Source organism: Schistocerca gregaria, chromosome X (assembly GCF_023897955.1).
Source record: "Schistocerca gregaria isolate iqSchGreg1 chromosome X, iqSchGreg1.2, whole genome shotgun sequence".
NCBI lineage: Eukaryota > Metazoa > Arthropoda > Insecta > Orthoptera > Acrididae > Schistocerca > Schistocerca gregaria.
This window is the reverse complement of record NC_064931.1, coordinates 520,737,744-520,751,026: the sequence shown is the minus strand read 5'-3', so window position 1 is coordinate 520,751,026 and position 13,283 is coordinate 520,737,744. Positions and strand designations below refer to the sequence as shown.

The window sequence follows — 13,283 nt, the reverse complement described above, 5'->3', positions numbered from 1 at the left end:
CACACACACACCATAACCAACTTTGCGAAGTCATTCTTGTAAGCACAGACATGTTCACCTCCATGTTATGCGGAATCAACAATTCTTCCAAATCTTGTCTTGTTTTTATTTCTTTTCACTTGTCAAAATTATAGCCTTCACATAAAACAATGTTTCTCTTCATGTTTTTTCTGTAGTAAGTTTGGAACTCGATCTACTTGTTTAGGTATGCATAAGAATTGAGTAACAGTAAAAAAAGGTTGGAACAAAAAGGTGTATGGATGTGCTCATTTATTTAAGAGAAACTCCGAGATGACAGGACTTATGGATTACAAACTATTTCAGTTTTAATCCAGTTTAGGAATCAATTTGTGGTAGCATGCAGGGGCTGGAGGCATCCACTGTTACACGTTGGGGTGACAGAGGACCCACTGGTGCCACATCATCACAATAGTTTTTCCAGTGTGGCAAGAAAAAGTTTTCAAGAAGCTGGCCTAAGAATATGAAAGGCACAAACTAAAATTTAGATGCAATTTCCAAGGGCAGACACCCCTTGGCAACATGCAGGTAGACAAGTGCAAGGAATGGACAACCAAGGAAAGAAAATAGTCCATCCAAAAAACACATTCTATAACAATAAGAGTTACGGGAGAATTATTTCAGATAGTGTTTCAGAAGATTTTTCACTAGAAGAACCAATGTGGGACACTACAATTTTGACAGGAAAATTATTGGTAAGGTGGCTTGTCTGGTGTCACTCAGGTCCCCCTGTTCATAATTAAGAGTGACAGATCATTATGTGGAAGAAAACTTGTCAGGGCTTGGTTGAGGTAGGACTTTTGTCAGATGGCAACTTACCTTGATTACACCATACACTTTGTATTGTTTCATTTGACACTGCTTATGACTGAATATGTATAGTCGTAAAGGTAGTACTGGTGCTTCGGAATATATTTTTGCTGGTGACAATATATGCAGACTTAAGACTGAGATAGTTTGATGGAACTAAACTCATGGGACATCACACATTGTCATTCAACCAAACGTCGTCATGCTGGACAATGCTGATTATCAAGTTGTGTACTAGCTCAGTGTTGTTACAGACTGTCGCTCATGGCTGTCTGGTAGCAACATGCGGTTAGTATATTTTGTGTCTTGGAGAAATCCTGCAACTTATTGCCAAGAGTTCCAAAACTATTCTGGCAATTTGTGTTAAGCCCCCATGTGACAGAGCAGCAAAGTGATTGTAATGGTACATACAAGTAGCTAATTAGGTAGGGCAGAACTGTCTTGTCAATTGGAATTAGCTTCAGTCTCGCAAGCTCCTTGAATTCTGATGAGTGGTATTATCGCGCGTGCGCGTACCACTAACTTGTCACATAATGATCAAGACTGTGAATAAGGCCTCTGTGTATCTGAATTACAGAGTGTGGGTTGGTGGAGAACTCATTTCTGACAGAACATTAATGGAATATTCACAAATTCTGTCCCTGTCTCTTTACAGTGACTGTTCCCTCATTCCTCAAAGACTTTCATGGGGTGAATGTGAATATGTCTGTAAAGGTTATGCTCTCAAAAGTAATTCCAAATTGCATACACAATATCAAAACACATGACGACATACAGTACATTTTGAGATGGGTATACTGAACTTCAGTACAATAAATATAAATAAAATGATTAATTAGTACTGCTGCAGGCTACTTACTTTCAGTTTCTTGTTGACTTTCTGGCAGTATCTATACAGCATAGCCAAATTCAGAGGCCCAAAATCAGCATAAAAGTTTTCATATACAAGCTCCTCATCTATACTGAAATAATGAGTGTTCGCAGTTGACCTCGGCTTCACATTAGTACGCAGTGTAACAAAATATAACCGATCTGTGAACAAATATAATCACAACTAAACAAACATTTTCATTAGCTATGCACATAGCAAAATATTGTGACTGACAAAGAGGGTGGGAATGACTGATCCCCTAGAATGAAAACATATCTCAGGTTAAAAAAAAAAACTTAAAACTCCTTCTGGTAGTTACCTAAAGAAACTTTTATTGTACAAATAACTTATGAAAATGCAGCCAGGTAATGTCCTCAACAACCACTATTATTGAGGATGTCATCCAGCTGCATTCTCATAGAAGTTATTTGAACCTTCAATATGCTGGAAGGCGCTCACATTTCACAGACTTTTCTAGTATGTAACATCTTCCTTTATTTATTTATGCCAAGTTCTGTAGGACCAAATTGAGGAGCATGTCTCCAAGGTCATGGAACGTGTCAGTACATGAACTTACAACATAAACAGTAATAACAGATAAAAATAAATGTTCATGAACCTGAAAGAAAATCAGTCCACAAGTTTAAGCAAACGCTATCAGCAATACAATGAGAATCAGCTTAATTTTTCAAGGAACTCCTAAACAGGATAAAAGGAGTGACCCATGAGGAAACACTTTAGTTTCGATTTGAAAGCGCATGGATTACTGCTAAGATTTTTGAATTTGAGTGGCAGCTTATTGAAAATGGATGCAGCAGTATACTGCACACCTTTCTGCACAAGAGTTAAGGAAGTATGATCCAAATGGAGGTTTGATTTCCGCCGAGTATTAAATAATATTGGTAACAAGAAACGACAATAAGGAATATACATATTGAGAGGCCAATGTCAAAATACCCAGACTCGTGAACAGAGGTCGACAAGAGGTTCCTGAATTCACACCACTAATTGCCGGAACTGCCCGTTTCTGAGCCAAAAATATCCTTCTAGAATGGGAAGAGTTACCCCAAAACATAATACCATATGACATAAGTGAATGAAAATAAGCAAAGTAGACTAATTTATGTGTCGAAGTATCACTCACTTTCGATACCGATCGAATAGTGAAAATGGCAGCATTAAGTCTTTGAACGAGATCCTGAACGTGGGCTTTCCACGACAGCTTACTATCTATCTGAACACCTAGGAATTTGAACAGTTCAGTTTCACTAATCATATGCCCGTTCAGTGAGATTAAAATGTCAGGTTTTGTTGAATTGTGTGTTAGAAATTGTAAAAACTGAGTCTTACTGGGATTTAACGTTAGTTTATTTTCTACAAGCCATGAACTGAGGTCATGTACTGCACTACTTGAAACCGAGTCAATGTTGCACACAACATCCTTTACTACCAAGCTAGTGACATCAGCAAACAGAAATATTTTAGAGTTACCCATAATACTAGAGGGCATATCATTTATATAAATAAGGGACAGGAGCGGCCCCAACACTGATCCCTGGGGCACCCCCCACTTGACAGTATCCCACTCAGATCCCACATCACAGCCATTATCAACATTGTGAATAATGACCTTTTGCTGTCTGTTGCTAAAGAGGTGAACCAATTGTGAGCTACTCCCTCATTCCGTAATGATCCAACTTCTGGAGCAATATTGTGAAATCAACACAGTCAAATGCCTTTGTTAAATCAAAAAATACACCAAGCATTCGAAACTTTTTGTTTAGCCGATCCAGTACCTCACAGAGAAAAGAGATTATAGCATTATAAGCCGAACTGTACATTTGATAGCAAATCGTTTGATATAAAATGATCAATTAACCTTACGTACACAGCCTTTTCGATAACTTTTGCAAACACTGATGGCATAGAAATAGGTCTAAAATTATCTACATTATTCCTTTCTCCCTTTTTATAAAGCGGCTTTACTACTGAGTACATTAATCGCTCAGGAAACTGACCATTCCTAAAGGAAAAATTACAAATATGGCTAAATACAGGGCTAACATGTGCAGCACAATACTTTAATATTCTACTAGACACTCCATCATAACCATGAGAGTCCGTAGTCTTCAGTGATTTAATTATTGACTCAATCTCCCTCTTGTCTGTATCACATAGGAGTATTTCAGACGTCAATCTTGGAAAGGCATTTGCTAAGAAATTTATATGATTTCCTGTAGAAATTAAATTTTTATTTAATTCACCAGCAATGCTCAGAAAATGATTGTTAAATACTGTACATACACTCCTGGAAATGGAAAAAAGAACACATTGACACCGGTGTGTCAGACCCACCATACTTGCTCCGGACACTGCGAGAGGGCTGTACAAGCAATGATCACATGCACGGCACAGCGGACACACCAGGAACCGCGGTGTTGGCCGTCGAATGGCGCTAGCTGCGCAGCATTTGTGCACCGCCGCCGTCAGTGTCAGCCAGTTTGCCGTGGCACACGGAGCTCCATCGCAGTCTTTAACACTGGTAGCATGCCGCGACAGCGTGGACGTGAACCATATGTGCAGTTGACGGACTTTGAGCGAGGGCGTATAGTGGGCATGCGGGAGGTCGGGTGGACGTACCGCCGAATTGCTCAACACGTGGGGCGTGAGGTCTCCACAGTACATCGATGTTGTCGCCAGTGGTCGGCGGAAGGTGCACGTGCCCGTCGACCTGGGACCGGACCGCAGCGACTCACGGATGCACGCCAAGACCGTAGGATCCTACACAGTGCCGTAGGGGACCACACTGCCACTTCCCAGCAAATTAGGGACACTGTTGCTCCTGGGGTATCGGCGAGGACCATTCGCAACCGTCTCCATGAAGCTGGGCTACGGTCCCGCACACCGTTAGGCCATCTTCCGCTCACGCCCCATCATCGTGCAGCCCTCCTCCAGTGGTGTCGCAACAGGCGTGAATGGAGGGACGAATGGAGACGTGTCGTCTTCAGCGATGAGAGTCGCTTCTGCCTTGGTGGCCATGATGGTCGTATGCGTATTTGGCACCGTGCAGGTGAGCGCCACAATCAGGACTGCATACGACCGAGGCACACAGGGCCAACTCCCGGCATCATGGTGTGGGGAGCGATCTCCTACACTGGCCGTACACCTCTGGTGATCGTCGAGAGGACACTGAATAGTGCACGGTACATCCAAACCGTCATCGAACCCATCGTTCTACCATTCCTAGACCGGCAAGGGAACTTGCTGTTCCAACAGGACAATGCACGTCCACATGTATCCCGTGCCACCCAACATGCTCTAGAAGGTGTAAGTCAACTAGCCTAGCCAGCAAGATCTCCGGATCTGTCCCCCATTGAGCATGCTTGGGACTGGATGAATCGTCGTCTCACGCGGTCTGCACGTCCAACACGAACGCTGGTCTAACTGAGGCGCCAGGTGGAAATGGCATGGCAAGCCGTTCCACAGGACTACATCCAGCATCTCTACGATCGTCTCCATGGGAGAATAGCAGCCTGCATTGCTGCGAAAGGTGGATATACACTGTACTAGTGCCGACATTGTGCATGCTCTGTTGCCTGTGTCTATGTGCCTGTGGTTCTGTCAGTGTGATCATGTGATGTATCTGACCCCAGGAATGTGTGAATAAAGTTTCCCCTTCCTGGGACAATGAATTCACGGTGTTCTTATTTCAATTTCCAGGAGTGTATATCTGATTTATCAGTAACAGAAATATTATTACTGCGAACTGACTTTATATCATCAACCTTACGCTGCTGACCAGACACTTCCTTCACAACTGACCATATGGCTTTAATTTTATCCTGTGAATTAGCTATTCTATTCGCATACCACATACTTTTTGCCTAACTTGTCTCCATTTATCTGGTTTTCTTTTTATCCGCTGCTTTAAAGTGTTCTTAGTATGTAGCACCCCCCGTGAATCATGGATCTAGACAAGGTGGGATGGTTTGTGTGCCTCAACAATAGAGACTGCCATACCGCAGTTGCAACCACAATGGGAAGCTATCTGTGGAAAGAGGTAGTCTGGATGATTGACTGATAAGGCCTTGTAAAATTAGCCAGAATGGTTTTGCAATGTTCATACTCTGAATGGCTCAAAACATGTGGAACAAAAGTCATTATATTTTCCAAGGGCCTGCAGTTTTACTGTATTGCTTAATGATGATGGCATCCTGTTGGTTAAAACACTCCTAAGGTAAAACAGTTCCCATCCAGGTCCAGTGTGGACTACTCATGAAGACACAGTCATTCAGAAAAACAAAACTGGCCTTCCACAGCTGAAAGGGAGGAATGTTAAGATTCATTAATCAGACAGAGAGAGTAAAGAATATAAAAAGGGAAACAGGTAGGTCACAGTTAGACATAGTGGGAATTAATGACGCACAGTGACTGAAAGAAGAAGACTTCTGGCCAGATCAATACAGAGTTGTCAATACAAAATCAAATGCAAGATTAGGCATAATAATTAATAACAAAATAGGAAGGCTGCAGTTGCTACAACAAAAGGCACAGTGAAAACATCGTAGTATCCAAGACAGACATGAAGTCAATGCCCACCATGGTAGTGTATATGTCTATTACCTTCAAGACAATGAAAAGCTTGAAACAATGTATGATGAAATAAAAGAAATTATTCAGTTAGTTAAGAGAGACTAAAATTTCATTGTGAAGGGGGACTGGAAATGGACAATAGGAAAAGAACTGGGAGAGACAAATGCTAGGGGAAGGCACCTAGTAGAATTTCGCACTCAGCACTAATTAATGATTGCTAACACTTGTTTTAAGAATCATGAGAGACGCTTGTATATGTTGGAGAGACCTGGAGACACTGGAATGTTTCAAGCCGATTATATAACGGTAAGACAGATATTTTCAAGCCAGATTTTAAGCTAGAAACACTTCCAAGGACTTTGAGCACAATTTACTGATTATGAAGTGCAGATAAAAACTGCAGAATTTGTAGAGTGGTAGAAAATTTAGAAGACTGGACTCGGATAAACTGAAAGAATCGAGAGGTTTTTGAAGTTTCAAAGCAGGCAGTAGGCAATTACAGATTTAAACAAGAGAAATCAATACAGCGTAAGACAAATAGGTAGCTTTTAGAGGGGACATAACAGTAATTAAAGCAGCAGAAGGTTGAATGAGCAAGAAGACAAGGATGCATAGAATTCTTTGGATACTAAATTTAACTGATGAAAGGACTACAGACAAGATAAATGCCACCTACAGGAAAATTAAATACATCTTTCGAGGAAAGAGAAACAGCTGTGTAAATAATAGCAGCTCAGATGGCAAGCCAGTAGTAAGCAATGAAGAGAAGGCTGGAAGGTGGAAGGAAGTTGCAGCAGGGCTGTATAAGGGAAATGAATACAATGTTATAGAAAGAGAAGAGGAAGTAGATGAAGATGGGATGGGGATCTGATACTATAAGAAGAATTTGGAAGAGCACTAAAAAAGCATAGTTGATACAAAGAACCTAGAGTAGACAACATTTTCTCTGAATTATTAAGATCCTTGAGAGACTGTACCAGGTACAACACTTCCACATAGTGAGCAAGACCTATGAAAAAGGTGAAATACTCTCAAACTTCAAGAAGAAGGAAAAAATTCCAATCGGAAGGAAGGCAGGTGCTGATGGATGTAAATATTACCAAACCATCAGTTTAGTAATTCATGGTTGCAAATTACTAACAAGAATTATTTATAGAAGAATGGAATAAGTGGTAGAAGCCAACCCTGAGGAAGATCGGTTCGGGTTCCATGAGGCAATACTGACCCTACGACGCCTCTTAGAAGATCAGTTAAAGAAAGGTAAACACATTTACATGATTTGTAGATTTAGAAAAAGCTTTTGGCAAATTGACAGGCTACACTCTTCAATCTTTTGAAGATTGAAAAGTCGAAAGGTTACTAACAGCTTGTACAGAAATGAGACAGCAATTATAGCCTATTCCCTCTTTTATTCAATATGTACAATGAACAAGCAATAAAGGAACTCAAGGGGAAATTTGGAAAGGGAACTGAAGATCATGGGGAAGAAGAAGGAAAAACTTGGATATTTGCCAGTGGCATTATAATTCACAAGACAACCATCATGAAAGGCTCAACAAGGGTAATGGAACACAGTCACAGTAAATCAGGTGAAGTTGAGGGAATTGCATGAGTAAATGAGGCACTAAAAGCAGTGGGTGAGTTTTAGAAAGTTTTTTAAGGGGGGAAGTAAACCAGATGAAACAAGACATGAGGGCTAGTAGCCAGTTGGGCACAGAAGAAATAACTAGCAAAAAATTGTTAAGGGACTGGCAATATTATGAAAAGGATAGGTTACTACTCACCATATAGCAAAGATGTTGACTCACATAAGCACAACAAAAATACTGTCAAACAAGTAAGCTTTCATTTAATTGTTACCGTAAGGAATTTTGAACTTCATGCAAATCGTGGCCTGCTGTATCTCACTTCAAGACCTAGCTGACTTTTCTACTTAAGTCTGTGTTTACTTGTCATTGTCAAATTGCATTTCCCTAACAGTGAGAATAAAAATCCACTTAATTCAAGAACTGTTGAATGATTGAATTATTAGCAAGTGAATTATGGAGAAATTCTGTAAGTCTTTAATAGTCAATTTCCATCAACTCTTTCTCATTTGCCACACGTGGACACCTCCAGTTCCAGTTACGGAATTTCTGACAATATCTTTGATTTAATTTCTCATTTTTGGGGCCCCACCTCCATGCTTTCTGCTACAGTTAAGAAAAATTTCTGAAACACCTTACATAACTACTGTCTTCAATTTTTACAGAACTATAGCTAGTGCTGCACTAATGCCACTATCTTTGTCATTTAAAGATACTACAAATATATTCAGCTTTAGTGTAATGAGTTTTTTATAATTTTGGCATCACATGCATATTTCATTCTTGACAACAGTTCGGGATCTTATTGCAATGTTTTCGTCTAGTTTTGATTTCCTATTACAGCTTGCCTTCTCTACATGAAACTTGACACAGTGAATCCACATATAAATTTCATGGTGTAAAATATATCTAAGGAACTGAATACATCTAAAGTGTCTACCATATAAAACCCTTTCCCCAGGTCTAACTGTACATACTCTTTAAAAAAATATTCTTCATTCGTATTCTCCAATGTAGTGTATTTCCCATTTATTAATGACGTGTATCGCACTATAGCTATAGCCATGATCAGAAAACTTCTTAATACCTTTCAGAAATTTTGCAAGACACCCTATTAACCAAATTTTTTAATAAACTATTTGGTGTGTACTTCTAATGTCACAAAACGACTAAGTAGAATGAAAACATTTTAAAATTGTCAATAACTCCCAGAAACAACCCAACTGTGGAATCTTTCCTGGAATCTTATAAAACCTATCGCCTCAGTGCAAAATCTCAACTTTCACAGTGTGAATCACTTTTTGGCATACCGCACCTTTGAATGTAGGTATTACCACATTTGAACCACATAAGTAGTATCTTACAATTCACAATATTACACTGTCAGTTCTCACAAAGAAAGTACCTACCTTATCAAGCTTTACAATAGTACAGGCCAATTAGTAGTCTGTTGTATCCTTTTTTTCACATTTACTTAATGTACATTGATCAGCCAAAACATTATGACCACCGAGCTGCTACACACACACACACACACACACACACACACACACACACACACACACACACACACAGACTTTAATGCTGAGCAGAATACAAGCGCGTCTGAACACAAAGTACACCGAGCACTCCCAACGATGGCCCTCTTCAGCCACAACCCACGCATGGGCCAATGTTAACACCACACATCGGCAACTATGCCTCAAATGGTTACATGACCATTGGAATAGTTGTAGAGGGTTGCAAGGTCTGATGAATCCTAATACCTTCTTCATCATGTCGATGGGAGGGCACGAATCCATCGTCTTGCAGGGGTACGGCTCCTTGAGACCTGTACTGCGGGACAGAGACAAACTGATGGTGGCTCCATTATGCTCTGAGAAACATTTGCATGGGCATCCATGAGTCAAGCAAAGCTTAAGCAAGGCACCATGGTGGCCAAGGAGTATCATACACTGGTTGCAGAATACGTACAGTCCTTCACGACGAACATGTTTCCCAACAGCAGTGGTATATTCAACAAGATAATGTGCAATGTCACAAGGCCATGAGTGTGAGTTCCAATAGATGTGCTGGCCCCCAGGAACACCAGATCTGAACCTGATAAAACACCTTTGGGACGCGACTGCACGTGGCGTCAGAGGTCATTGCCCTCCTCCCTAAAATTTACAAGAATTAGGCGACTTGTGTCTGCAGATGTGGTGCCGACTCCCTCCAGTGACCTACCAAAGCCTAACTGTTTCCATGTCACGATGCCTTGCCACTGTTATCTGTGCCACAGAGGGACATACTGGCTATTTGGTAGGTGGTCACGATTTCTGGCTGATCAGTGTATCGAATAATTTGAGCAATCACATGTATTGCAGAGGTTTTATGCAGTTCGCACTGACACACTTCTTTAAATTTAAATCAGAAAACCCAAATGTCAGTCAATAATACATTTCAATATGTGATGTTAATTTTTAATAGAATATTTTCTGTGATCCTTCTAAAACTACAGTTTGTCAAGCATAAATTAAGCAATGGGCACTCAAAAGAAATAATGTTGAACTCACCTTTAATGTACTCAGATGCGCAAACCAAAATATCATTTGATTCATCCATTGTGGCAGCTTGTTTTTTGGAATCTCAGCCAAAATAAACAATTTACTGAATAACAAATACTGTAAATACTCTAGGCGTTTTTTACTCCATCAACATTATTCATTTTGTTAAATCTGACCAAATGACTGAAAAAAAAGAGACAAATTTACCTTTATGATATCTGTCGCTGTTTTATGTATTAGGCAATAGTATTTTATTAACATACAAAATTCAAAAATTAATCAGATGTTACACAAACCCAATTTTCTCATTCATTCCAGCTGTGTAACACAGACAGAACGTTTCTCCTATTAATAAGCTCAATACACTCTCAGGAGCCTCCATTACCTCAGAATCAAATTAGCGAGTGGTACAGTATTTCTGAATGTATGTTGTCAATTCAACTTTAAGAACACTTGCAGTGCAAGAGAGAAACTTTAGGATGAATTTTAAATCTGTTTTGCTATGGGAACGAGATAGTTTTGACTGCATGTTATGATACACCTCAGTAAGATTATTTCATGTTTGTAATAACGGTAAGTTGGGGGATTATGGATCATCGTAGGTTCAAAGAAACAGCATAGAAAAGAAACCCCAAGATAAACTTATCAACATTTTAGCAACTTTCAAGCCTCTAATCACTATGTGCAGCAATGGGTAGACATCTTTTTTTCGTGATTTTGTACAGTTGACGTAGTAACATAACATGCCATTGTCTTTCACCACAAGGACCACAGGAGAGGACTAAAGACTGTGATGATTCAATGTCATCATCTTGCAGAATCTTCTCCTCTTCCTCCTGAATTAAGAGCTATTCTGCTGGGGACACCATCTACATTCGCTGGCTACTTGGTACACGTTCTCCAGTGTTGTACCATGTTTTACCAAGGGCCGTTCGGTCTGTCTCTTCTTCACTCCTAATATGAAGGCACCCGACAATTGGTGCAGAACAGCTAATATATGGCAACATTGTTTCTCAGTTAGGCCAGATCTTATTGGCAGTCTGGTAGCAGCATCCTCCACTGCATTTTCTGTAGTAGTAGCAGCAGAAGAGCATTAGTCTCTGACAATTACAGATTGGTTTGGCTGTTCCTACACATTCTCCTAAGGATGAGTTGTGGCTGCTTGTGACAATCAGTGATACAAAGTTCTCCTTGAATGTAATGTTAAAGATCATTGCTGCTACATAGATTTATTTTTTGAGCCCAAGTAGCTTTTTACAATTAGTGAAATCTACACAGAATGAATTTTTCACTCTGCATCTAGAGCTCTAACATCTGAACTGCACGAGTACAGCATCTCAACTCATCATCACTGTTTGTTTCCCATCCATCAGTGCCTCATCTTGTATCCAAACTTCACAGAAGTTTTTGTGTGTAATTTGGAGTGCTAGTCTTGCAAGTTAAGCCGAAGGAATTCTGTGAAGTCTGGAATGTAAGAGATGAGGTACCGGCAGAGTAAAGTAGTGATAATGGGTTGTGAGCTGGGCTTCAGAAGCTCAGTTAATGGAGCACTTGCCTGCAAAAGGCAAAAGTCTTATGTTCGAGTCTCAGTCTTGCACACAGTTTTAGTCTACCAGGAAGTTTCAAAAGCTTCATAGCTTAACTGCGTTAATGAGTAGAACTTGTCTCATTGATGTCGGCAGGATAATAATGTCTTCAACAGCTACCACAAAGAGCAATCTTTGTTACATGTGTTAGTTCAATAACTTTGTCAATGGAGCTCTGATTTTCCAGCAAGAGGCCCCACCCAAGAATAACATTATGATTACATTCCTTTAAAATGACAAATTCTAAGGGCTGCGTTCTGTCATTGATCGTTACTCTTGCAATACATCTTCCTGTCTGCTGAATGTACATCCCATTTGCGATTTTCAGCACAATCGTTTCCATATCCCAGAACATGTATACTTTAGTTATTGACAATAAGCATTTGATATTGTAGAAAAGGAAGCTTCTCGCACTCAGACAGGTTGGTCGTCAATGACAACGTTAATAGATTTACTGTAATCTTGCTAACTATCGTCCTCAGAGGATTTGCATCTGTGGCAGCATCACCTCCATTGGTGGCCAACTTGCTTAGTTTTCCTGAATTTGGCAGCTAGGTGAAAGGCTGGTACCTCTGTGCAGTGACAAGAAATGGACATGACATGTTGAAGAGTGACCTCATCCAGTTAACAGCGATGGGCATCTTCAGACAGATCAAGTATAACTGCCTGCCGTTGACTGGCTTGAATGGAACTGTTGTGACGGTCATCTGGTAGGGTAATAGCCATTGAGCATGTGTCTCCTTTATCTGCAGCACCGTACAACAGATCCTGGGCACCCTCAGTATAAACATACCAGCATGTTGTGCTCTGCCCTCCAAATGTCTGTTCACTTGCAGGGCATTACATTTGGTGGAGGAGTTGGTTGTAACTGCATTGGTTGGATGCTGCGTTATCACTTGCCAGCTGCTGCATAACTCCGTGTCAGTCAAGTCCATTCTTCACGGCACATCTGACTAGTGGTGAAGATTGATACACCTGTTGTTCGACATTCTCTATTACCTCCTGATGGATGGGGCCACCATTCATAGCTACTATCTCATGTGTGTGAATGGCAGATTGTACTAAATGTAGAAAAATGTAAGTTAATGCAGATGAGTAGGAAAAACAATCTTGTAATGTTCAGATATAGCAATAATAGGGTGCTACCTGACAGTCACATGGATTAAATATCTAGATGTAACATAGCAAAGTAATATGAAATGGAACAAGCACATCAGGTTGGTAGATGGGAAGGCATATGCTCAACTTCATTCTATTGGGAGAAATTTTGGGA

General features: G+C 40.3%; 1 protein-coding gene across 10 annotated transcripts in view; it reads right to left on the bottom strand.

Annotated features, from left to right (window-relative positions):
- LOC126297923 (dual specificity protein phosphatase CDC14AB-like) overlaps nt 1-13,283 on the bottom strand; it is a 189,789-nt gene that overhangs the window by 156,746 nt on the left and 19,760 nt on the right. For all 10 annotated transcript variants that reach the window (XM_049989241.1, XM_049989245.1, XM_049989239.1 and 7 more), the window contains 2 exons: nt 10,434-10,607; nt 1,688-1,860 (listed from right to left, as the gene is read on the bottom strand). In XM_049989241.1, coding sequence (XP_049845198.1) covers nt 1,688-1,860; nt 10,434-10,482 — 222 coding nt within the window. In that variant the 5' untranslated portion in view covers nt 10,483-10,607. The remainder of the gene's footprint in view (nt 1-1,687; nt 1,861-10,433; nt 10,608-13,283) is intronic.